We start from the raw sequence: 26,657 nt of genomic DNA on the forward strand, positions 1-26,657 counted from the left end.
AATGGTCATCAAATTATTTTATTAAATCAGTAGTAAAAACATAATCCAAGAATGCAGTTATAAGTTAAGCTTTTCAATTATTATTTCTCCAGAACAATCCTTCGTTTGTAAATGTGTACGTGTCAAGATGAGTGTCAGTGAACTCAAAATCTGCTTTAAAATATTATGTACAACACAGGAGTTGTTGCTGCCACGGGGATCATCGTCCTCCTCCATTGCCCGCCCCTCCTCCGGCTCCGCCTCCAGACTGATCCTGAGCTCCAGACATCATCAGGAAAAGAACAAGTGGGACAATATACATCCACTGATGATAAAAGAGAAAAGAAAAACACACAAGAAGGTTTTCAACATATGTGTTAGTGGTTTGAAATGCAACATGACGGTTCCTCTCCGGAGTCAATGACTAGGTGCAGGGCAATTACAGGCTTTTGGATTAATTGGCACGTTTTCCCAAGCAAATCATTTTCAGTTTCATCCTTCCTTACTCTCTTTTTGACCAACCTCCACCACTTGCTTCTTACAAATGACTTTCCACTATGAGGGAGAAATGAGACTGAAAGAACAAGAAAGAGTGAAGCAAGCAGAGTGGGTCATGAAAATCTCTGAGCTTGAGACTATCATCACCTGCTATATTACTGGCCAAAGGACCCTATTCGATCAAAACACCACTGATTTGGCCATGACATAAAAACAACATGCCATAAAAACACAAAGCACATAAAACAACTGAACACCAAGCTGAAACAGAGAAAGGATCAGAGGATCTGAGTTTGTGTGAATGTGGGTGCTTGTTCACACCCATATACACACACACAATGAGAAATGCAGTGGGAGTGACAGAGTAACCAAATAGGCTTAAATGAGTTTCAGTACTTGAAATGAATGGAAATCAGCTCTGCTCTCGGGCGCCCCCTGGTGGGGTCTGTGCTGAACTGGTGGCCATGAGGAACACTGCACCTCCCAGAATCAAATACCACTGGAACACAGCACAGACCAGCACAAAGTCAACACAGACACAGCATTGTGAATGCAGAACAGCCAACCACGACACACGCTGCAGGAGAGTTTAGAGCTCGGTTACAAAGAGGGACATTAATACTGGTAGCTGTATTTAGGAAAGGACGGAACAGACCAGCAACTTGAGTCATGAAATGACTGTTAGCTCAAAATACACCCAAAAAATAAAGTAACGGTCATCTTGGGCATTGCAGTCCACTGCTACACAAACTAATTCTAAAGAGACACAGTAGAACAAAAAAATAGCCTACTACTATTAGCAGCAATAGAGGCCATTTGGAAAGGAGTTATTCCACAAAAGGAGGTGAAATAAAAGATGAGAAAATATTAATGTGATGATAGTGCATAAGGTTCCATATTTCTACTACCTAGATAGTTGGGAAAAATTGTCACATTAATAATTAGTCGTGAATTTGACTTTCACAGAAAAGTAAAGTAAAAACTGGCACAACTCAAACCAGTAATGAGTCTTCAGTCACAACCATACAGAATTAAATAAAAATACTCACATATTTGGCAAAGAAGGATTTCTGCTCTTGTGGGTTTTTGCCTTTCTTTTCCATTTCTTGTTCCATTCTCTCAATGTAGGGTGCTGTTTCGGGTCTAAATAAGAGGCATAAGACAAACTAGTTTCCAAAGGAGCTGATAATAACATGCAGACAATGCAAATTGTGGGTGCGCTCTGTTTGTATACTCTTCAAATAATAAAGTTAATGTGTAGACCAGTAGATCTCAACCCACTATGAGGCCTGCAGACTTCCAAGAGGGGCCCAATGTGTCTTACAATTATTTCATTGTATAACAGTAAACAGCCATCAGATTTTTGAGATCATTTATTTATAATACAGATTTACCAATTACCAGAGATACATATCTGCTTAGACAGGAAGGAATTTGAATATTGTCTTGGAAAAAAAGGGTGCGAAAAATGTTTAGAATCACTGGTGTAGACATAGTAACAGAAATAGCAGTCTGAGTGTAAAAGCATAAGAGTGCGTGCTCACACAGGTGCAGTGACAGGTGCCACAACACTTATTGTTGTGTTAAAAACTTCCAGGTCAACCTCATCCTCCACCTCTATTCCACGACATGAACCGGGGATTGTCACTATGGAAATGCCGATGACATTTCCGCTGACATCAGTGTGAAGGGTGATGACGTCACTGAGGTGGGACTCCACTAACGAGCACTGCAAAAAAGAAAGATTTATAGCTAAAATATCTATAAAAAAATATTTTTAATTAAAGTTTATGTTATCTAACTATACGCTTTGAAATATTACAAATTAAAATAACTTTTTTCTATTTTTATATATTATAAAATTTAATTTATTCCTGGGATGGCAAAGCTGAATTTTCAGTCTTGAGTTTCAAATGATCTTCCAGAAATCATTCTAATATGCTGATTTAGTAATCAAGAAACTTTTATTATTATTATCAATGTTCAAAACAGCTGTCCTTGATATTTTCGTAGAAACCATTATACATTTTTTCAGGATTCTTTAATGAAAAATAAGTGCACAAAAACAATATTTATTTGACACAGAATTTTTTTGTGACATTATAATCAACTTTGATCAGTTTAACGAATATTATAAATTAACTTCTTTAAATAAAATTCTTATAGACCCTACACTTTTAAACGTTTATATACAATTATATTAAAATTCAAATATCTAATGTTGATATTTGCAGGAGGTTGACTTACAGCTCTAACGAACGCTGTAATGTAACCTTCAAACTGTCTCTCGGTCTGCCGGTCCACCTGTAGAGAGACTCTAGGCACCCGGATCCTGTACAGACCATCAACTGCTGCCACATCCTGAAGGACACAGGAAGAGAAATACACTTTTAGACCAGAGAGACAGCAGACAAGGTTACAACATTTCATCCTTTACGACAAATATCCTTGCTTTCCTAAAAAAAAAAGCAGGTGGTTCTCACCTTCATTGTATTCCTGTCTTTCTCGGAGAGCTGGTTTTGAGCGAGGAACACACCGTTTTCCCTTCCACCCCTGAACTGTAGGGCACCACGAAGGCGAAATCTGGGAACATCATCTGAAACGAAAAACACCAGTCACGACACTACAAAGAGACACATTAATAGACAGGCTAACTATTAAATATTTACCTTAAAACTCACCTATTTCAAACGAGTGCTCTAGTGGCACAGAGAATCCGCTGAAATCGGTGTCTAACGTTACCGGATCTCCTAACTGTCAAACAAAACCATTTACATTCACTCCGCATACAGACACATCAGACAGCAGCTTAACATGCTAACGTTAACAAGCTACACATGCAAGAAATCAGCAAATCCGCACAGAATACACATGACGAGAATGATGTTTAACGGACATATTCAACTTACCCTTCGACCATTATTGCATTCGCCAGATTGTGTCCATAACAGCGTAATAGTTGACAGGACAGACAAAATAAGCGTTAAGAATCTTATCGTGGCCATTTTGCCGCAAGCCTTGAGAGATTTCCTCTCTGTGTAACAAAAATACGGTGTTTCAAAACAAAAGTCGTAAAAACATTAAAGATACTCCTCCATTTACTTATGTATATTCATCAATATATATATATATATATATATATATATATATATATATATATATATATATATATATTCAGTGGTCCAGTTTTTTAAAGCATTACTATTGCTCTCACAATATACACAACTGGCTACCACATTAAAAGTCTTCAGAGTTTTTTTTTATTTTTTTAAATTTTTTTTATTACTTTACTAAAAAAAATTATCTCGGTCTTATTTAGGCTCTAAAATCATATGTCTATGTCTAAAACTGATACTTTTGCTATGTTTCCTTTAGCCATTAGAATGATTGTCTCCTTGCAGCCACTAGAGGGCGCGCTGCAGACTGGAGCGCAGTCACGTTGAAGTATTGCTAGAATCTACACTTCTCTCGCCGGGCGCAGTGGCGTGCGCCTGTAATCCAAGCTACTGGGAGGCTGAGGCTGGCGGACCGCTTGAGCTCAGGGGTTCTGGGCTGCTGTGGACTATGCCGATCGGGTGTCCGCACTAAGTTCGGTATCGATATGGTGCTCCTGGGGGAGCCCGGGACTACCAGGTCGTCTAAGGAGGGGTGAACCGGCCCAGGTCGGAGACGGAGCAGGTCAAAGCCCCCGTGCCGATCAGTAGTGGGATCGCGCCTGTGAATAGACACTGCAGTGCAGCCTGAGTAATACAGCGGGACTCAGTCTTTTGTGTGTTTTATCAGATTCTCATTTTAAACAGAATTGAATAGCTCTGAATTAACCTTTTTGGTCGAACTTTTAAGTTTTTTTTGTATAGAAGTCACACTATTCTACCTCCAAAATTAAAAATAGGTTCAGGGATGCTATTAATTTAACAAATTTCACAAATTTAGTTAATTTTAATGCCATTATAATGGCCAGGAAAAAATGATGTACTGCCCCCTATGTTTACTAAATGGAATTACCTGCATTTTGTGCAACACGAATCACTGAATCAATAGGAGTCGCTGTTCGCAATCTTCAGTTTATTTTTGTAATTCATGACAGATATTTCCCCACGATTAATCCATACTCAGTGGTCCAGTTTTCTGCAAATTGAGTGTTTTTGTTGTGTATTTTAGGAAAGATGTCGTTGTAATTGTCGCTGATTGACTAATGTCTGCAACCAACAGGGTTCACTGTGAGACCAAGACGGAATTCCAAAATACATTAACGGGTAAACTGGACAAAAACACATGCTTGAAAGACATGATAGAGCTCTTAACGATCAGTAAATGTGTGCACCAGTGTACAGACTACAGGGTTCTCTCTGTTACAAGTTTGTGGTTAACTTCATTATACCTGTTGTCACAAGTAGAGAAAATGTAATGACATGAGTTGGACACTAGAGAGTAGTTTAGTAACAGGAAAATGTTCCCACTACAATACAAATTTTAACACGGCTCAAGAAAAGTCACACGCTAAATTGATTGATAACAAGACCTTTATATCCACCTCAAATATTTGCATCCAATAATAGTATTATTATGGTAACACTTTAAAATAAGGTCTAATTTGTTAACACTAGTTATGTATTAACTAACATGAACTAACAATGAGCAATACATTTTTTACCATCTTTAGTAGCCTAATCTTTGTTAACGTTAAATTAATAAAAATACAGTTGTTCATGGTTTGTTCATGTGAGTTCACGGTGCATTAACTAATGTTAACAAAAACAACTTTTGATAATGTATTAGTAAATGTTGAAATTAACATTAACAAAGATTAATACATTCTTCTAGAGCTGCTGTACAGCCAAAACAATCTCTGTTCCATTAATTTCCTATTGTCACTGTAAAGCTGCTTTGAAATCATCTGTATTGTAAAAAGCGCTATGTGTGACTTGACTTACTTGTGGAAGTACTGTCATTCTTAGTTCATGATAACTTAAGTAGTTACTGTAACTACTGTCAACTAATGAAACCTTACTGTAATGTGTTACCATTATTATTATTATATTTTATTCTAGGACCTTATGTTCAATATTCAGATGTTGAAATGCGTGTCAAGTTTGCGTAAGGCCTATGCAGTGTTTCTTCAATAGCAGAGGCACCTAATGTCCAAAGCTTTGATTTTTATTTTACCGCAGATTTAAACTTTTTCCCAATCAAATGTTTTACCACGCCCTTTTCCCCTTCTTTTCAAATGCTTTTTTTTTGGTATATTTTATTTTCTTACACTTGTACCAGACCCAGATTGGCTTAAACTATACAAATCCATCTTAAATAGGCACACAAAAAAAAAAATACTATAATAATCTTAACAAAGAGTAAAAATAAATTTGTATTGTGTGAAAATGGTTTATGTGCATTATATGTTACAAAATTATAACTGTCCCTCTGTTATGATGGCATTCCATCACAACCAACAATGTGGCATCAAAAGTTAACCTACAGGCAGCAATGTGTGTCAGTGAAGAGCATGTTTGGGATATAATGAGGAATATTATAAGTAATGAAGAAAACAAAGATAATTGCAGGGAATAACATGCAGAAATTCTGAAATATTTTATTGTGTGTATTTATGCAATTCTAGCTCTTAAAGTGTTAAAAACAAATATGTTAGCAAGAAAAAGAAGTCTGTCTATTTTAATCCAAAAAAATCATTTTCTCCACTCAATGCTAAACACGTTAAACATTTGAGATGCGTTAGTAATCACAGAATGGTGAAAATGTTCATAACTTCCAGGGGGAAAAAAAGACAAGAAGTCTTCAGTGATGCATATTTACATGATAAATATAATAAACCAGTCTCAGTGTGGAAAATGACACATTTAATAAACTAGTCACAGTGTGGGAAATGTTTAAAGAGTTTATTTTCTAAAAGTCCACAGGGCCAGCAGTGGCCATTAAAGAAATACCCGGCTGTATAATGTAATCATTTGTGATGTTGTCCTTGGGTCTGACATATAATGCAATCAAATGTTTTCCTGTTTAAGCAGTTACAGACATGACCAAAGTTATGTCTACGCAAATATTGCAGTGTTTCCCAACCACCTGAGGACTTACTCCTTTTCCTCAATATCTGTCATTGTAGTGAGCATATAAGATAATAACCCGCATCGACAACAGAATGGGCCACAGGTTAATCAAATTTAGCTTAGATCGATTACAATCAATTACAGTAGCACGCAGTTGTTGTGTTCCACAACCTCATTTTGTTCTTTACTGTTCTGTAAATCAAACTTACTGATTATCTTACACTCTTTCCCCTTAATGAATAGTGTACCTATTTGCGCCACTCAGTACGGGACCCACGGACTGCCATAAAGATCCGAGGCATGAGATAAAACAAACCATCGCACGCCCTTTCAATTACATTAATCAGATGACACTGAGGTAAGTGATACAGCATGACGTATTGGCATTTCCATAACTGAACACATCTCTAAGAGAGCCTGTATGATTAATGGACTGTTTCAGCAGAAGGGCTTGGGTTTTCCATGCACCCTTGCCATGTGATTTCCAAGACATTCCTACTTTGAAATGAATATACATCTCTTCCATCTAGTCATTGCTGTCTGTCATCACTCCCTCAGACAATAGTGAAGCCCCACACTCCTGCAGAACTATAAGTAGCCATTTCATCACCGTGAAGGCATCTATGTGGCATTAAACTCGTGGGGTGACATTTATTATAAAGCAGTATAACATTTTCTGTTTACATTTCATGATGAGAGTTGGTATATTGAGACATATGATTTATATTTTCTTTGACCATATTACGTTTAATTGAATCAAATAAATTAAATTAGCACTCTGTGTAGCATGAAGTATCTTGTTTCCTGGCTGTTGTCTTCAATACATCACTTTCTTTTCTGCTACATATGTCTTGTACTTGTGCTTGTACGTTAGTCTCGATCCTCTCCTTTGTAATATTGTGTAATTTTTCTCCTCGACACCTGCCAGTCAGGTTGCACTTTCTATAAATAGCAGTCTCTGTCCAGTCTTCTATTCCCCAAATTAAAGTTCAAAAGAGCGTTTATTGGTGTCAAGCTTAACAGAGCGTCATTGAACGGTACACTTCAAGCATTCACACCAGGGACGTGACTAAACTCTGATCTCTGCTGTTTTGCTGTTAAAGACATTTGTGTAGAGGCCGTACACAGGACATTTTGTGACCTTTGAGTTCAGTGTCTTACACCATAATTGAAGTGTTACAAAAAGCATTTTTATTGTTTTAGTTATCTTTTTTAACAAAATATCTCATTAATTCAGTTTTGTCATGTCATGTCATATTAATTAAACTGAGTCAGTTTTTCATTACATGTCATGCAAGTTTAGTTGAGAAGAATTTATTTTACTCACCATTTCTACAGTAAAATCAGTAATATTGTGAAATATTATTACAACTGTTTTCTAACTCTATTTAAAAAGAAAAGAAAAAAAAACATACAGTTGTGATGCTTAATATTTTTGTGGAAACAAGATACATTTTTCAGGTTTCTTTGATGAATAAAAAAGCCAAAAGAATAGAATTCATTTGACCCTAACAATGTAAACATTTTGATCCTTTTAATGTATTCTTGCTGAATAAAAATATTTTAAAAATCTTACTGACATCAAACTTTTGAGCGGTATCGTGTTAATTTTAACATGCATCATCCTTTAGCACAACATGCAAAAACTCTCAATGTTGTAAATTCTTTAAGTTTCAGTTGTTCACAGTTCATGTTTTAGCGCATTGTTGCGGAAAGAGTGTGGCTTGCAAAATCTGATTAGCATGCAACTTCACTTGTGCATTCACGTCATTTTGTGCAGATGCAGTTATGATGTTAAGTTATGTTCTAATTATCTCATTATTTTCATGTATTGAATGGGTTTGGGTGAGTTAATTAACCCACTAGCAAAGAGCTCAAGTTCTTTCATTCACTGTTTAGCCTTGTTATTCGTAAAACGTCACACTTCTATTGACACTCAGTGTGTGGCTTGTGAGGATTCATGACTGGCCTAATGAATGAGCAGAATTGTCAGCACTTTTACTTGTTGAAAAGAAAGGGGTTGTTAGAGAGACGTAAGGTCAAAGGTCAGCGTGTCAAATGTACTTAACCTCTGACATTGATTCTGTTCTTTCTAATTTTCTGAGGTAACCATCACTTCACAGATGTCAAGCAGCTCCACATTAATATGCTTCAAACAGGCTGTCAATCAATATCTATCTACAAATATATCATGCCACTAGCAAATAGCTCGGTTCACAGCACGCTTTAACAAGATTACCAATTAACAGGTTTGCCATATAGACACCATGTTTGTTATAATGTTAAACTTTTTTCACCCTTGTCGCTGTCTTTCGTCTGCTCCTCCTGTCCAAGTTGTCTCAAGTGACACTCGCTCTGTTGCTCTCTCTCCATGTATCGCTCTTTTCTCTGCTCACCCACCCTTCTCTTTCTTACTCAAGGATGGGGAGGTCGTGCTTGCCAAGGGAGGAGGGAATAAAAGGCATGAAAGATGAGTAAAGTGTGGGAGAAAGAAAAGTCAGGGTGACCGACATATGACGAACCACTATGCCTGAACCGAAGAAGCCAGGTAAGGCTCTTTAAGTTAATTTTATGCATCGATTTTACATTTAAAACTACAGTGTATATTTTAATCATCGCAATTTGTCATTTCATATGTCTCGTTAATGTAAATGATGCTTTTATACTCTGACTGGCAGAATGCATCAGTGTCTGGCCCACACTTAACATTCATAATAACATCCATTTGTTGATCATTTCATTCAGCGAGCTGTGTAAGACAATCAGTAGATAAATCTTGATCATTGGCTCACACTTTTTGTCAGCTAACTACCTGCTGAGGCGGAGAAATATTGCTTTCTTTGCTTAAAACGTAAATCATGGGCCTGAATGTATTATTGTAAGGAGACGTTTAGACCACCTCGGCTGTGACAGGTGTTGAAAGATGAATTTTCGAGGTTGGGTTGGCAGCAGCAGGAGTGAGAGGTCAATTTGCAGCTTAGGATTTGGCAGTATAGACGACTAGACTGAGAAAACACTCTATAGCTTGATGCCCATCAGTTTGAATTATATATGTATCTCGGTGATGATTGCTAGGGCTGGAATACACTACTCTAAACAGATTTGAAAACCTTGGCATCATATACTTGCTGACTTCGTAAATGGTTACAGAGCAAAACTGGTCATCATACATTAAACAACCACACACACTACCAGATTTTCAGGTCATTTTGAGCACTAAACATGCGCCTCATTGCTAGGAGTTGCATGAGTGGCAAACAAAAAAAATATATGTGTTTTCTAAAATCGGCTCAAAATATTAACGTTTTGGATATTCTCAAACTGGATGGAATCATAATCTGGAGGGGGAAATAAATCATAGTCTGTGCCCATCATGATTTTCTGTGAAATCTGTCAACTCTGACTGCCCAAAATCTACAGACTGACTCTGACTTTCGAGCGTTCTAGCGTTCACTCGTCCAGACTGTAAATTAAATATTTGTGTAGTTTATTCCAGCCTTTTATCACTAATCATCAACCAGTGGACAATAACAAAACGTAAACGTCTGAGAGGTAGAATCACATTCCAAGAGGGAAAAATGATCAAATTCAAATCTCATTATATGTGAATACTCTGAGGATATCACATAATGCTACATGAATATGGTGTTTCGCCTGCAGGAATATTTTCTTAAAGACCTACATTTCAAATACTCAATGCTCAATTGACCCTGTAAGTGAAATTCTGATCATTATGAAAATTAATCTATTGATTTAAGTAGTGCACAATTTAAAATCAATAGCATATGAAGTGTGTGGTCCTTAAAGTATTAGTGCTGATATTTGAAGTGGGTTAGTTCTGAACATACAGTATGATTTAAATTGCTGGCACTGATACAGAGCTAAAAGCTTTAGCTACCGCACCTCTTTATGGAGCTTTTAAGGACTGAATTGCAGGCATTGGATTAAAACCAGCAAATTGAATCACTACCATCAAATATCAGAAGTTGATGTCAAAAGATACCCATGTTCATCTAAATAGTGGAGTTGTGTATCTTACTGGGTTTCTAAAATACGACCTTCTTAATTTTCATCGTTGAGTACACATCCTTGAGACAGAAAGAAATCTGACAGATTTGACAGGCCCTGAAAAATCTCCAGGTGAAAGAGGAAGTGCAGTTCAGGGTTTGGATGGCAAAAGAAACTAAAAGTTGTGCAGTGTTTTGAGCTGCTGCTGAATTTCTCGGATGAAGTCTAAATCATCCTCACAGAGATGGCATTACTCCAGCAACAGCAGGATAATAAGCAAAACTTAGCTGTAATAGTCTCAAAATGCATTTAATGTACAGGGAAGTAATTGTGGCGCTAAGCTGCTTAACGGTGGACACTGTTAAGGAAAACAGATCAGGATGTTTGTAATTACTGAAAATGGAACTGGAAATTCCAGATATTTAGAAGTAGGAAGATGGAATAATCCACAATCATTCTCTGGAAACGGAACCATTTATGCTAAAAATATAAAAATAGTTTAAAAATAAAATATTATTTTACTTTTAATTATTTGTTAAACTGACTAAAAACTAATTTATACAAATAATTTGACCATGTTTAATTGCACTGACACAAATAAAAAGTAAGCATGAGCATTTTAAATGGAGATTTCAATAGCAGTAAACAATCTTAATTTTATATTTATATAACCCATTCAAATGTACGGAGGTTTTATTTTTTAAAGTTATTTTGCATTCTACATTAAACAGATTTAAGACCATTGTACAATGTGACTAAGTTCAGTATTCCGTTAAGTACATCATTTGGTTGTCATGGGAATGCATTTAGCAAACAAATCTGTCTCCTAAGGAACAACCCTTTTAAAAAAAACACAAGGTCAGATCAGTGTCACCATGCCTTCTTGAGATCTGCCTTGTCTCTGTTACGATTCAGTTTTTCCTTTCTAACTCAGGCCCATGACTTGGTGTTAAACCCAGTCTGAGAGCATGACATCACGAGTGTCAAATAACTGGATCGTTTTATTGGAGCATAATCTGTTGCTCCCTCTCTTGTCTATCCTTTCGTTTTCTCATTCATCCCAGCTTCACACTTCAGACCACACACAAAGCCCCTCTTTTAGTTTATTGCTTCTTAAAGATCACATTTACCACCCTCCACTCAAGTCCCCCAGTCACATACACGGGCCACTTTGTGTTGAGTTTTACAGGACAAAGCTGTCTGGATCTCCTGTAGCCTTAGTTACTGGCAAAGAGCACGATTCCTTAATAAACAGCTTCTAGAATAACCCCGAGCAGCTTTTAGGAGGGTGTGCAATTTTACAAAAAGGCATGTTGACAGTGGGAAAGTGTTCAGAGAAGTGTGTGTCTGTGCATATTGCTCCATGATTATGCATACTCTGTAATGATAGTACTGTAATAGTGAGTCAAGGCTGTGCGCTATAAATTGTGCATTTGCATTAATATTGGATTGGGGCTGAAATAAAGCTTATGTCACATTAATATAAATCACTTTACGAAGAGTCTAATATAATATCCAAGCTTTACCATAATAGGGAAATGTCTGGCCTGTGACAGTTTGAGATGGGTGAAGGATTTCTTAGGATTTCTAAAAATGTTCTAAAATGTTTAGAAATGGCTCTTTGATTATTTGGTTGTGGTTTAAACATCTTCTGCGACAATGTTGTGATTCCTTTTCCTTCTTTATAAGCATGTGTTGTCTTGCCATTGTGTAATAATGTAATTTATGTCCTGCCAGGACAACAAGAGTTTGGTTCCCTGTAACACTAATAATGAAACACCCAGAGTAGCGAGTATAAGCGAAGTTTAAGCCACTTGGCATCTGAAATGGCATTACTATGATGCCCCCTTTTCCCAAATCCCCCTATTTTCACCACAAAAGAGCACAGTGGTTAAAACAAAATATAATATAACAAATACAAATGAAATAAATAGTGCTTTAAGTTTTTCAGGTAGGTCTAACCGTGGTATTCAGTTAAAGAAAATGAATAATCCGATGTAAAATAATAGTGTAGATGTAGCCTATAAATTATTTTTCCAGTTGAGGGCATCCTTGGGCATTCCCAAAGGGAGGTTTTGCATAGCTCAAAGTAAGTAATCCCCTCACTCACACACACACACACACATACAGTCATAGTGTCTTAACATTCAACGTCTCATTTCCAGCTGGGAAAGTGTTGCATTACCTCATAACCGTTAACATCACAACACGCTCCTTGGCATGCATCTCCTTCATGATGGATTACACGCAGATGTGTGAGCACTCACTTTTGGTGTGTTTCTGAATATGTCCTCCAACTTAACCGTAATGGGATATGTACAGCATGACCTGATATCGCTTTATGACTGTATTCATGAACCGCTGTTGCATATTGCACACCTCAGCTGTGCTCAGTCCTCCTCCTGGAGATCTGGAGTCATGAAATATTCAAGTGAATCCAATGACCTTGATTAGCCGGTTCATGAGTATTTGATTAGATTTTAACTAAACTCTGCATGATAGTAAATCTCCTCGAGCGCCATGGCAAAACCACTGTGCTAATTTGTATCTATTTAACTGTGTTAAAACGTCAACCTTTTCTCCTGCTTCCTCTGCACCCGCAGTATAAATCATTTCCATTCATGTAGAAGCGGCTTGTCCATTTAAACAAGGTGGGGAAAATACTGGGGAAAATGGACTAGTGTAAAATTGTTTATGACCTTATGACATGTTTATCGACCACTGTATCATCTTACACTTCCATCAGTATTATTTTTTTATGTAAGGATTTATAGGTGACCAAAGGATCGTGTTTAGATGTGATTGTATGTTTTTTCCCCAAAACAAAATAAAGTTTAAAAAAACAAGGTGGATTTTAAATACAACATTTAAAAAAACTTCCATCTTTAATAATTAAAATGTGTGAGTATTGTAAGTAATAAAAAAGTGTTTGCATGGCTCAACCTGGGACCAGTTTGAAAGAGACTATATACATTAAAACATCAAAACATTATTAAAAATAACAAAAACACAAAAAAAAATACTAAGACTTAAACAGAAATTAAAATGAAAACAGAACAAATATTAAATACAATCTAGTTGTGATTAGGGGTGGGTGTGAACCTACACTGGTCTCACGGTTCGGTTCGATTACGATTATCATGTCATCGATTCAGTTCAATTCGATATGGCGATGCATCGCGGTGCACTGCATCTGCAATTTACATTTTTACTCCAAAAGTGATGTGTGCGTGCGCGCGTGCGTGTTCGCCTGTTCGGGAAGTCGCACTGAAAGAAACAGACAGTGACATTCCAGTTTAAGTTTCAAGGGAGTAAAGCCTGTTTATGCCATTTAGTAAATGAAATTGTGTCAAATCAATTTTGTTGTAAAGAAATGTTCATTTAAAAGCAGCGCTAATTCATCAGTGTATAATATCACCATAGAGATGCGCGCATCAACCGTCGCCGAGCCCGCTGTTGAAGGTAACGATCATCCATTTATAATCACGCGTAACAACACAGAATAATTGTAATTTGAACATCGGGTTCGGATACTTAAATCAGCTCTATGTGTGCGTGACATGAGCGCGCACAGCGCGATTGTCTTCTCCAGGTCGTGCTTACCAGGTTGTTCATTAGAGCCGAAATGTCCCAAGATGTAGCCTTTTAAAGTTTTCGGAGCATTTTTAATTACTCGCACTCGCGTCTCGCCTCCTCTGCCATTGTATGCTACCGCGACAAAGCACACACGCGACAAATGACGTCAGAAAAGCGTCAGTATAACCGGTTATGGTCTATTACTGAACCGATACAGAATCGTCCATGTCTGCATCGCGATGCATCGTAGAAACGATTAATTTCGACACCCCTAGTTGTGATACTAAAATAACACTGCTGTGTATGTATAATTTCTCTACTTATTTTTTGTTTTTATATTAATTGTTTCATATTTATTTTAAATGATTTTAAAGTAGTATTTATTTAAAAATGTTCACACATGTAATTTATTTATTCGTCAAAGTTTTTTTTACAAAGAAAAGTGTAATATAAACTTAACATACATTATGTAACGATTAAAAAAAATATGGAAAGAACATGAAAAAACATATAATTTATACGTGTGAAACTCCCCATGACTAATCTCTTTTTTTTCTTTTTTTTAAGGAGAATTCATGGTGATCACTGCCTGTCAAGATTAGTTAAAATTTCGCTTGGTTTATTAAAAATGCAATGTGCTATCCTAAGAGTGGTGGTAGAGAGAAAGAGATCACTGTCAGAAAGTAAAGAGGCCATAATTAATCTCAACATCATCACACCATAAACCACACCTTTTGACATTTATTATATATGATACCCTGTCTTTACTTCATAAAAACTGGGAGAGTGAATCATTTTAATTAAATGTTTAATTTTAAATCATGTTTTGAACTTCAGCTTATGTAAATCATTTTGGTTGAATAAACTGAAGGGATATTCGGATTAAAATGAATTTTAATTCATGTAAAACTATAACTATTCTTATTAAACTATAAAGGTTGTAATTACATTCACAGCATGACCCATAGCAACCAGTTTATTTTTATTCTCAGATCAGATGATCATGATCCAACTGTTTATGCATAGTCACCACCCCTCTAATCTTCATTTTTATCCTCACCCCCTCGTCTTTCCATATATGTGGGAAAGAGATATTTACCATCTATATCCATAACTCAAATCATCAGTAGTCACACATGAGACTGATAGATATTGTAACGTTTCTCTTAAGTGTTTCCTCTTGCTGCCAAAAGAATCACTCTCTCCATCCTCATAAAATGGGGAAACTTCATCATGTGTGGCCGACCCTCCCTGCACTTGTATCCACTCCAAATGCTTCTAATGCCAAAGTCACTCCATCACACACACAGCTTGTAAAAATAGCTGCTTTCAATCTGGATTCGAGGAGCTGAATGAAGCCTGAGGGGAAAACACATCTCTTTTTTTTTCTTTCTTTTTTTTGTGTGCTATCCTTAGAAACACTACATATATCACTTGGCTGTTCCCATCCGTGTCTGTTTATTTTGAAAATTGAAATATTTTAAATGGAATTCATTAGACGTCAGAGTTGAAGTCAAGGCCACCAGCCAGTTACAACAAACCCCTTACATTAGAAAAACCCTTGTTATTAATACAATGAAGGTTTTTCTAACTTAACGCATTTGTTGCAACTGGACCACAGACCCTGCAAGACCCAGAAAAGAGTAGGAGGACTGTGTATCGATACAGATTTCCAGACTCAGTTTGTTTACGATTTTCTGAACCAATTGATTCAATTCCATTTCACTTTGATCAATTAATTTTGGCAAATTTCGGTTATAATGTACACTTTGCTTACACATGAAAGAAATTGATCACTCATCTAGTGTCAAAAATTATACAGGGACACTTTAGTTATAAACTCCCGTAAAAGCGCATAGAAAGTTTATACACATAAAAAGTGCATATAAAGTTTTTGTCACTGGAACTGGTTGTTCTTTCTATTTTTGATTCACTAAAAGGAACTGGAAGAGTAATTTCTGCGTAAATAAGACTACACTGTTAGAACATTAACCGAGACCCAGACCCAAGACCAAAACATTTATTAATATTATTCATTACTATCAATTTTGCCCTCATTCATAATTTGCCTGCAGGTCAATTTTGTGTTGGATTGGCAGCATACGATAAATACAAAGTTCTGTCATGAAACTCTAGATGGTGCAGGCTGATTTTTCCTTAACTCAATCTGTTAGCAATCACATCCTTAACTATGTAGCGCAGCTGATTGGTTGCTGTGGCATCAGCGGCCAATGAGCTGCTGTTCAACATTTAAAATATGAACATTTCAAGCTTTGTTTGCTGTTAGCAGTCTGCAGTGCACTTTCAGAAACCCTCCACCTTCCCCAGCTCCACCTGTATGGATCTGCTACGGGAGGTTATTTAATGTATGTTATATGTACCGCTGCAGAATGTCTTACATGCTCACAGCAATGTCTGTGAATGTATTGACAGTAGCAAGTCTTTGCAGCAGCGTAGTAGATCTATTCTGCCAAGACCCAATACATTAACATTGCCACATCCATTACCATGCCAATCTCTCTGCGAGTTGTCATGACAGACATAACAGTATGCCACACGAAGGGCAGAGATCAGAGGTTTTTTTTTAGTCACACTCGAAACACATTTGAGCTTGACTCTAAACACTAAGACATACTTTCAGGTTTTGTTTGTATAACACTGTATGTGACAAGTCAGAGTGCATTGGAAGCATATATGTGGTGATATGCGAAGGGCATTAACGCATAGCGGTGTGGGTAGACATGTTAACTCAAGGCCACACGCAGTGAGGCCCCTGCTTTCAGTTATCACATCCCGAGATGTGTCTGAGAGACTTCACAATCTTCCCCCCACTGTCAGAATAGTGGAAATTAACTGACATGTATCTGACATAAAAGAGAAGTAGTGGAGTAAATGTCATGAGAGATTAACTTTGTGAACATTCGACGGCAGTTCCTCGGCCAAATAGAGAGAGGGAGCGAAGAGAGAGGAACAGAGAGTAGAAAGAGATTGTCAGCAAAGTGAAGTTGAGTACTAGCGCTGTAGGCTAATGTAACTAAAGTGAGCAAATTCTGAGTGCAGCCATGTATATGATATAGTTTCAAATGCTGATGCTGGCATTTCAGCCTGCACTCAATTTCAGGGCATCGTGTGGTTGTTTTTCTAGGTTTCAGAATAGCTGTATGACCCAGGTGTCGGGGGCGGGATGGCGTATCTCTAACAACTGTGGATTAGCAAAATAGGACCTTCAGACAGAAACGATTATGGACGTAAAAACTGAAATATTCTCCAGCCTATATATGGAGTAGATATGTAATCATAGATGTTGTATTTATGGAAATGGATTCACATTATCGACAGAGAGAGAGGCATAGGAGACGAGAGGGCATTAAACCGATCGTTTACACTTTTCTCATATGATGTTTATGTAACGCACTTTTAGATATCCGAGACTTCTCCGTGCTAATTTAACATGACCGTATTAAATTGGGTCCTTCTTACCGACCTCATGATCTCGGGCTTTTTTTCTCTTTTCTATGGAAGCCCATTTCTGCCTCCATCAGAGTAAAACATAAAAAGTTTTACATAATCAGTAAAGTCAAATTGTGAGATAGAAAGTTGCAGCTGCAATAAATGCAGTCAGATTGTGAGATTTTGGTTTTCTAAAGTTGTACTTATTTTATTATAAAAAAAATATTTTTCATCCAAATGGGCTTTTATATATCATTATCCACATCCCTTTTAAAGAAAAAATAATAATAAAAAAGGGAAATGGGAAATGGGCCAATAAATTTCTGTGCAATGTTATTTTAATATTATTTATACACTATTGTCGCCTTTTTTTTTTCGCCTTCATTCGCCAATGGCTTTTGGCTTGCTTAGTTGGGGACATTTAACATTTAATTTTGAATTTAACAATACTATTACAACTTTACTTTCCTGTTATCTCTGTAAAGCTGCTTTGAAACAATTTGTATTGTAAAAGCGCTATATAAATAAAGGTGACTTGACTTGACTTGACTATTATAATATTTATTCATATTTTGAATTAGCTTTTATTTTTATATTTTCAGTTTTCATTTAATATTAGTTTAAGTTTTAGTAATTTTGTGTCATTATTATTAGATTTTGTTTTATTATTTATTATTTTATTTTATTTTTATTTTTATTATTAGCATTTTATATTTATAGCTATTTAGCTTTAATTCAAAAAGTACTTCAATTTAAACTTATTTATTTCTTTTCTAATTTTATTTAAGTTGAAGCTTTTCATAATATTTTATTTCAGCTTTATTTCAGCTACCAAATACAAGTTAATAAGTTTTGGTTTAACAATAATAACACTTTGGCAGTAAAGGCGGTTTAGTTACATCTCTGTACATTAGTGTTTTAGCATGAGCCACACTGGCCTCCATTTGACTTCTTATGACACCTACACTTTTAGAACGCGTGTGTTTGTGTGTTGATTGTGAGTGAGTGAGTGTCTATTAGTTTTTTGCACTGTGGCTGTATGTAGCAGTGACAGAGACCAAGACTAGCAAGACGGAGAGAGTGCTGACGACTGGAAACCAGAGAAGACCCAACAGATCACGATCATTTATATACTATTATAGTGTCTATTAATATTTTGTGTTAGCTTTTATTTTTATAAGTTCCGTTTTCATTTTAGTAATTTTATGTTATATGCTTTTGTCATGTGTATCAGTTTTTTTTCTATTTAGCTTTGTTTTATTTTTATTTCAGTTTTAGTATACTTTTGTCACTTAGCTGCCAAGGCAATATTTTCATTTTACATTTCAGTTTTCATTTCAGTTTTTTTTAAGTTTAAGCTTTTTATCTTTCGTTGAATGAAAACTATTTTAATAGTTTATCAATAGTAAAAATTATATAGCTTCAGTCAAATTTTGAGACACGTTTTAGCGTGCTGTTTTTGCTAAATGTAAGCAAGACTGTCTTAGCTGAATTTTACCAATGGTTATTAGATATTTGCTTGAGTTCAAAATGAGAGCAAGAGAATTATGTTGGTTTTCATACAGTGATAGCAAACTGCCTGCATGGCATTGCAGTTGTCTTAGCAATGGATTTAAGAGGAAAGAGACATTTCAATAAAAAGCTGACTGTGTCCTCCACCTCAGCAAAGATTTTTAACTACATTTTAGCTGAACAAATTAACGCCGTCAGATCAATTCATCATGGGTAAGGTGAGAGCTCAGAGCATTTGAGCATTTCCCTGTGGAGTTGTTACAGGTCCCTGTTTGTGTATAGACATGACCTTCAGCTGTCTGGTGATCCCGGTGCTCTGTTCTTTTTTGGGAGGCCATCTCAGCCAGCTCCTTAGATCCTGAGGCAGGGAAAGCATTTATAACTTGCCAGATCACCGTATTCCTCTGGGACGAGGAGATATACCAGAAGAGCCTGAGCTCCATTAACAAACTGTGCTCTGAAAGACAAACCTAATCAAAAATAGACGTGTCAGAACTTCAGTATGCAAGAAGATCACGCAATCTGACCCTCAGTACCAAGGCCAAGTTCGGTGTCTCATATCCTTAACACTAAAGAGTGACGGGCTTACCACTCCCTCTAGATTCGGAGTCAATCCGAGGCCAAGACTTGGAAGGTGACGGTGGTACCATGTAGCAAAGCTGTTTACACCTACCGTTGACCAGAGGAATCGACAGAGAGGCTCAGATGGCTGTACTCCAAAATACGTCCTGCCTTCACTCAATATACTGAGAAAAAAAAAACGTTTTTTTTTACATGCAGACTTAAGAATAGGTTTCGCCAACTTTAAAAATGTTTTGTTATGAGGATGTGTGGACATATCTAATCTGTGTATTTCAAGTCAAGTATAATTTTTTGCTGTTAACCTGCTAGGACAGTTTCATGATTTACATGTTATATACAACTAAAAAAACTAATATGAGTTTAAGAGTTTTAACTTGTCCTTTAACATGACCCCAATTGAATACTGTGATTAAAAATTGTGATTTCTTTCAGGTGCCAAGGGAGAGAAGGAAGCTCCCCCTGCTGGTTTGTACAATCATTTCTTGACTCTACTAAATATTCGTAATCTGTTTGATGTAATGAATCATTTTAAAGCAGTCGTGCTCACTCTCAATATCTTTGATTTTACAGATAAGCCTGCAGAAGGTGGGTGAACTGCTCTGAATCTTGTCTTCATTCAGTCTGCCAAGAGTACAAGGGGTAGCTTTGCTTCTACAGATGAGCTTTAACTCTGACTCTGTGTGTGTGTGTGTGTGTGTGTGTGTGTGTGTGTGTGTGTGTGTGTGTGTGTGTGTGTGTGTGTGTGTGTGTGTGTGTGTGTGTGTGTGTGTGTGTGTGTGTGTGTGTGTGTGTATGTGTGTGTGTGTGTGTGTGTGTGCTGAATTACACATCAATTGAATGTGTTCCAATTCATCTTTAGATACAGCAAATACACCAATAAACATATTGGCACATATATCTAGTGCATTGCTTAGTCGAACAACAATATAATTATTCATCATAATGCATAAAGATATACTAATATGGTTGACTTGATCTCCTGCCTTTATAAGTAGAAGCACAGCCGGCTTTAATAAATGTGAATTTAACTAACTATGTTCACATGCAGAACCATATTTATTTACTGTTATATATCTACATGATACAATTTACATAAATTACAGTATAATGTTTCTACATACATAAATAACATTATAGCATACTTAACTGCTGAAAATACATTATAAACAAAAGCCGAGCTTGCTGTGCTGTAAAAAGACAACTTCTTATTGCTTTGCTGCATGCATTTTAAATAAGTAAACATGTAAGCCAATTTATTTGAAAATATACAGTATATTAATCTTTTTCCAGTGGGAGATGCCATTACTACTCTTTAGATGGCAGAATGTGACAATGCACTAAACAGTTTTATCTGGAAAACAATGTTTTAAAACACTTTTAACTGTAAGTAGTGTATATGATCTTAAAATTAATATTTACTGTCATTCTACTTTTAATAGTAATTATGAATTATGCTTCATATCAATGATAAACATTTAGTTATTTCCTTGACCACTAACTACATAACCATGAAATGTGTCGGTGTTGTTACTGGTTCCTATTTGCTTTGAATAGAAGTAATACCACTTGACAAAAGTGCAAGTTGTCCAATGGAAAATTGTTATTATTTCTACAATTGTAGTGTGAGTTTAAAAACAAGACAGAAGATAAAATAATTTATACTGGTTGGTGAATTTAAATTATGATCAAAATATATTTTTTTTAAAGTTATGAAAAAAGTGTGACTGCAGTTTATGAATAACCATAATATTTTAAAACAGCTTTATACATCCATGAATGTATATTTGTGTGTGTGTGAGTGTGTGTGTGTGTGTGTGTGTGTGTGTGTGTGTGTGTGTGTGTGTGTGTGTGTGTGTGTGTGTGTGTGTGTGTGTGTGTGTGTGTGTGTGTGTGTGTGTGTGTGTGTGTGTGTGTGTGTGTGTGTGTGTGTGTGTGCGCACATTTATTGGTGTATGTAATGTATGCATTCCTTTTTAACACTGAATCTGATTGTGAGCAATGATAATGCAGCCCATTACCAGAGCGCACAATGAGCATGTGCATATATGGTACGTTTCCATTTCTCAGTTCATGTTATCGTGCATTTAGCGTCATAAAACTAACACCTGCACTGGGGTACAAATTGTTCCCTCTGGAAGAGAGCCAAAGCTTTGGCTGAAAGGTGAGATCTGTACACAGTGTAATACACAGTGTAAGTGTTAACATGTGTGGTCATTAGGGCACTTTTTTATTCAAATGTGTTTTATATTTCAGTGCAAACACCCCACAGTGACCCCAAATAGTATTTGGACACTTAAAATGAATGATTGTCATTGCTTTATACAACTTAATATCAAACAAGTGACATTTATTAATTGTTGGCAGTGTTTGACAGGTGCTGTTTTTTTTATTTGTCCAGTTCTGTTTAAACTTTCTCTCCAGCTCTAGACTCCAAGGACAAGACATCGGATGTAGTTTGTAGTAATGTTGGTGTTTTAACCCGTCTCTCTGTATGTGCTGCCTTAACCTCATTATGCTTCCATTGTTTCTTTTAATTCAGATGATGAGGGCTGCGACGGTAAGGGAAAGAAACACTCCTCTTGGCTTGCTATGTGTGTGTGCATATTTGTCAATGTGCTAGTTGCTTATCTATGACTGCGCATGTGACCAAATGTCAGTCACTGTCTCTGTCGGTGGTCCACAGGTCTGTCACAGGGGTTCTGACTGGCCAAAATAAGACCAACAAGCAAACAAATGTTTGAATCTGAGATTGCTTTGGCGAATGCCAGCAAGACTGATTTCATTCATTTTAATTAATTTGTCAGTGGACAGTACTCTGTCTTTTAGCAAACAAATTGTGTTTTGAGACTCACAATAACAGAAAACAATCTCCGTTGTCTGTTTCGCCAAAGCATCCAGAATTTGTTATAAATATTTTAGCGTCTACAGGTGCTGTAAGTGATTTTAGGCAAATGGAAATTAATCTCTATTACCTGACAGATATCACTAAACTTCTTTTTTTTAGCCAATCAGAAGATGCTTTATTCACTTCTAACATTTTGAGTGTTTTCTAATTTCAGTTAAGTGCAAGTTTTTCATGAAATATTTATATTTTATTTCAGCTTTATTTCAATTACTGAAATTACTGATTTTTAATAGTTCTAGTTTTAGTTAACGCCATCAACACCGGTCAGGATTTGCCAAGTAGTTAGCATGGCCCTGCAGCCATCTGGCTACAAATAGCATCTTCCTCCATTGACTACCATTCAAAAATATTTCATAAAATATTTAATTGTTGTAAATTTAGATGTTTTACCAGTGACACATCATTTTAGGAGGTCTTTTAAAAGTGTGATGTCAACTTGATGTCACAGCTCAGGATGGTGGTCACTACCGAAGGGCATTGGATATGGAGTTGAATGGGAAAAGCTAGCGAATATCTTCTTTAGGTATTACACAGATAGTAAAACCCAGTTGTGGCCCACATCTCCCACATTCTTCTGGCCCACATACCCCATGGAATGACAGTGATGACTCAACCTGAGGGTGGCTGGCAATAGCATACATATCCGGGCCTCATCGGGGCCAACTATGGCACATATGGCTCAGTTCTTGCAGCGGCAAAGGTCACGTGGGCCACATCTGGGCCACACACAACAAGCCACAACTTACACTAAGACCAGCTTAATGTGTGTGGGCCAGATACGGCCCATATGAACTTTTCCACTGTTAGAACTGAGCCATATGTGCCATAGTTGGCCCAGATTAGGCGCATGCTATCTGCGTTGACTCTGTGGTCCCAACGAGGTTTTGGAACGTCTAATTCCATAAAGGTTAGGTCCATAAAAGGTCCATAAAAAATTCCAGAGTGGCTAAAATTGTCTACAGCACCTTAAACTATATCCCTTAATTGTAGTTTAGGTGGAATATGTTTAATTTGAGAAAATTTGGATATATACTTTGTTTATTAGAGTGGGTATATATCAGTCTATGTGTGCTTGAGTGCATAAACCAAAATATATTTAATATCAGTCTCTGACCACCATTTTACATTATATTTTAAGAAATGTAATACTATTTCATTCAGACTAATTTGGTTGGTGTTACATTTATGAATCATTTACCATGACAGACATTGCTTCGATGTCTTCGAACCTTGTTTTAATTTAACCTCTTGGAATAGAAATTCGGTGACCGTTCAAGAAGCCAAAGTTATTCAGTATACTGATACTCTGAAGTGGTTGTCCCTCTAAAAGTTTCACCATTGGAAATATCTGAATCTGTGTATGAGATCCAGTTAAGTGTGTATGGGTAAATCATCTTTATAAGGATGGTTGGGTCTAAACTATACAACCAGGGTTCCTTATGCAATGCTGTTTTTAAATATAAGCCGAACTATGACCAACTACTATGACTTTTTATCCTTGTTCGGTGTATCACGTTAACTTGGATAAACAATAAAACAGAGAGTGATGGTTTTGTTCTCTGGTTTTATGGAATATATGGAAATGGAAATGCATCATCTGGGCCTGATCCCTACATGGATAGTTTATGTAGCCATTTGCTGTGCATTTTAATAAATACCAACTTTTTTGGCTTGTTTTAATGTCTGTTTCATGTCAACTTTTTCTGTAGAGATGTTATCTGATTCTGAAGTTGAGATGGAAAAGAATGTCAAAATATATTTTAAATAACCATCCTTCAAATCTATATAACTTGAGTTTAACCAGCATCAACGGGCCAAAAAACCCGGTTGTACCACTAGTATCACCCATCAGTACCACTACAATAATGGGTTTCAGGACACTTAAGTAGTTTGGATTGGAATGACTGGTTAATAGAGAAAATAACTTAAATAACAGCTATGCACCTTCTTCATTCTGAAAAACTGAAGGACAAAGGGATGTCAGTTTCTACATGTATTTGTGTTATTATATAGTATGTATTTATGAATGTCTTAGAAGAGCCCTAATGTTGTGCCCTATATAACTTCCTAATGGTTTCCCCCACTCTTTCTCTCTCTTTTTCTTTAATACAGAATTGCCTGAGGATGGTAAGACACACAAATCCTTTAGCATGTATTGTCAATGACATATACATGAGAAAAAAAATCCTTAATTTTTCATGCAAAAGGACATTTTGTAAGTGTCTTTCACATCCCAGTGCAGATCCTAAAAGTGTAGTTCACACAACAATTAAAATTCTGTCCTTTTTTACTCACCCTCCTAAAAAAACTGCTCCACAAAAGAAAGAGAGTCATACATTTGGAAAGACATGATGGTGAACAAAGTATGTGTGTGTGTGTGAAAATTCATGACAGAATTTTTACTTTTGGGTGAACTATCGGTTTAAGGATCTGGGAAGGTTGAAAGGTGAGAGTCAATAATCAATAGTTGTTTTGTTTTTGTTTTATAATTATGGGTATAGGTTTGCTAGATGGTGCTAAATGTTTTAGGGAAGCTTTACCCCAGGCTGCTTACACATCAATATGAACAGTAAATATCATGATTTACTCTTTTCAGCCTCTTGTCAGTCATCGTTAACTAGCCAGTCTTAGTGTCCATTAATGTGGACTTTCAGCAGTTCATATCAGTTTACACTGTTACTCTGACTCTGCCGGTAGAACATGTCCCAGGAGAAGAGCCTCAGACATCTGAGATAAGTGGCCTGTTTGTGGAGAAGCCTCAGAGTGTCACTGTCAATAAAGGTGAGATTCTGAACCACATCTGGTGAATTCACTCTGCTGTGTCTATAATTTAATTGAAAATTAGTGCTATTTTTTTTTCAATTGTTCTGCAGGTTTAATAGTTAACTTACGCCAGTAGATAATGTGTCATTGCATCATTCAATTATTTTATTTGTTTAAAAAAAAAAGACTTTTTAAGGCCGGGACACAACAAGCTGTTTTTGAGCATCGGTCGGCTTAGTTTATCAGTGTGCTCCACACGTTGGCTCTAGTCGGACACTATCTGGGTTTTTTGGGCCATTTCAGCATGTTGAATCGCCGTCTGCGTGAGAGAGAGAGAACTCTGATTGGCTGTTCAGAGAACGAGTGCACGAGAATAAGCGAAAGTGATGATAGAGAGCAAAGAAGTCAAGATGTACAGACAGAAGGGCTGTTATAATTGTCTCATCTTACATGAACATTCAATACTGCTTTGTTTTACGATTTATATATCTGCAGTCCTAGTTTCGGTTTCCCTTTTTGAATGACAAAAATGGACTATTGATACCTGCTGATATTGACCGATATTTACTTACATGCAGACATTATGACGCTATGCACATGCTAGTTGACAGTATAGCCTTTAGTCCTTTTGGTGTGTTCAAGCGCAGTTTTTTTGGCCGAGACGCAGCCAACGAGAGGCGACAACACAGTCAGCTTTCATCAGCGCTAGTTCTTTGATATCGGCTTTGTGTCCCGGGCTTTAAAGAATGAAACCACCTTTAAATTATGATTGAGTCATTTAAAGCTCCAATCCTTAACTTTTTTTGGGTTAAACATTATCCAAAATAAATGTTTGAGCAAGTACATAACCAGCCAGTGTTCAAAACTATCTGCTTACCTTTCGATTCAAAACGGTAAGCTTGTAATATCGCCACGTCGATACCGACGAATAGGAATCTCGCTAGAGAGGCCAATCTACTTCAAGTGAAACTAAATAAGCCATTGCATTTTGGCATGCAATCATTTGCATCATCTGCTCAGGCTTGCAGCAATGGTATATAACGGGTATATAGCTTTTTGCTTCGGAGCCAAGCACTTCGACTTCCTTTGGTTTTTGTTTTGCCACTGGCCTCAAAACCAGCGGTACCCAAATTTTCAATAAAAGAGCAGTTTCTTTCATCTCTGGGTCCGAAGAGGGCCCGGAGAGCAGTGGTTTGAGAGAATCCTCACCACTCTCATCCGCCTCTTCTATCGCCAGCGGGCAGCAGTGTGCGGTTCGAAAATACAACCAAGCCACCTCCTGCACCTCCTGCCCCATGGAACCAGGTAAGTGTTGCACAGCA

At 36.8% G+C, this 26,657-nt stretch overlaps 2 protein-coding genes across 6 annotated transcripts in view; one reads left to right on the forward strand and one right to left on the reverse strand.

Moving 5' to 3' along the window:
• emc10 (ER membrane protein complex subunit 10) lies at positions 1-3,522 on the reverse strand. 2 transcript variants are annotated; one of them, XM_077212636.1, is made up of 8 exons: positions 3,387-3,522; positions 3,159-3,231; positions 2,961-3,073; positions 2,725-2,838; positions 2,022-2,206; positions 1,527-1,620; positions 874-976; positions 1-304 (listed from the first exon to the last, which is right to left on the reverse strand). In XM_077212636.1, exons 1-7 carry the CDS (start codon positions 3,480-3,482, stop codon positions 890-892), a joined length of 762 nt encoding a protein of 253 aa, XP_077068751.1. In that variant the 5' UTR covers positions 3,483-3,522; the 3' UTR covers positions 1-304; positions 874-889. The 2 variants fall into 2 exon arrangements, with proteins under 2 accessions (XP_077068751.1, XP_077068750.1); XM_077212635.1 differs by lacking the exon at positions 874-976.
• A 5,415-nt stretch (positions 3,523-8,937) lies between these two features.
• mybpc2a (myosin binding protein Ca) overlaps positions 8,938-26,657 on the forward strand; it is a 35,494-nt gene continuing 17,774 nt past the window's right edge. The window contains exons 1-5 of one of the 4 annotated variants that reach the window (XM_077212638.1): positions 8,960-9,087; positions 20,100-20,132; positions 20,238-20,252; positions 24,685-24,699; positions 25,270-25,353. In XM_077212638.1, the coding sequence (XP_077068753.1) occupies positions 9,066-9,087; positions 20,100-20,132; positions 20,238-20,252; positions 24,685-24,699; positions 25,270-25,353 (169 nt within the window). In that variant the 5' untranslated portion in view covers positions 8,960-9,065. Of the gene's footprint in view, positions 9,088-20,099; positions 20,137-20,237; positions 20,253-24,684; positions 24,700-25,226; positions 25,354-26,657 lie in introns of all 4 variants that reach the window. The other 3 variants (XM_077212639.1, XM_077212640.1, XM_077212637.1) reach the window with 3 other exon arrangements.

Source organism: Siphateles boraxobius, unplaced genomic scaffold, assembly GCF_051911475.1.
Source record: "Siphateles boraxobius isolate OS27281-9 unplaced genomic scaffold, OSU_SipBor_1 66, whole genome shotgun sequence".
NCBI classification, from domain to species: domain Eukaryota; kingdom Metazoa; phylum Chordata; class Actinopteri; order Cypriniformes; family Leuciscidae; genus Siphateles; species Siphateles boraxobius.

Bases quoted from the DNA above. Each gene is read 5' to 3' on its own strand.
- emc10 (XM_077212635.1), bottom strand. From the start codon at position 3,482: ATGGCCACGATAAGATTCTTAACGCTTATTTTGTCTGTCCTGTCAACT. The intron at 2,207-2,724 runs GTAAGTCAACCT...TCTTTTTTGCAG, and splicing joins TTACAGCGTTCGTTAGAGCT to TGCTCGTTAGTGGAGTCCCA. The intron at 1,621-2,021 runs GTGAGCACGCAC...CCTCTTATTTAG, and splicing joins GCACCTGTCACTGCACCTGT to ACCCGAAACAGCACCCTACA.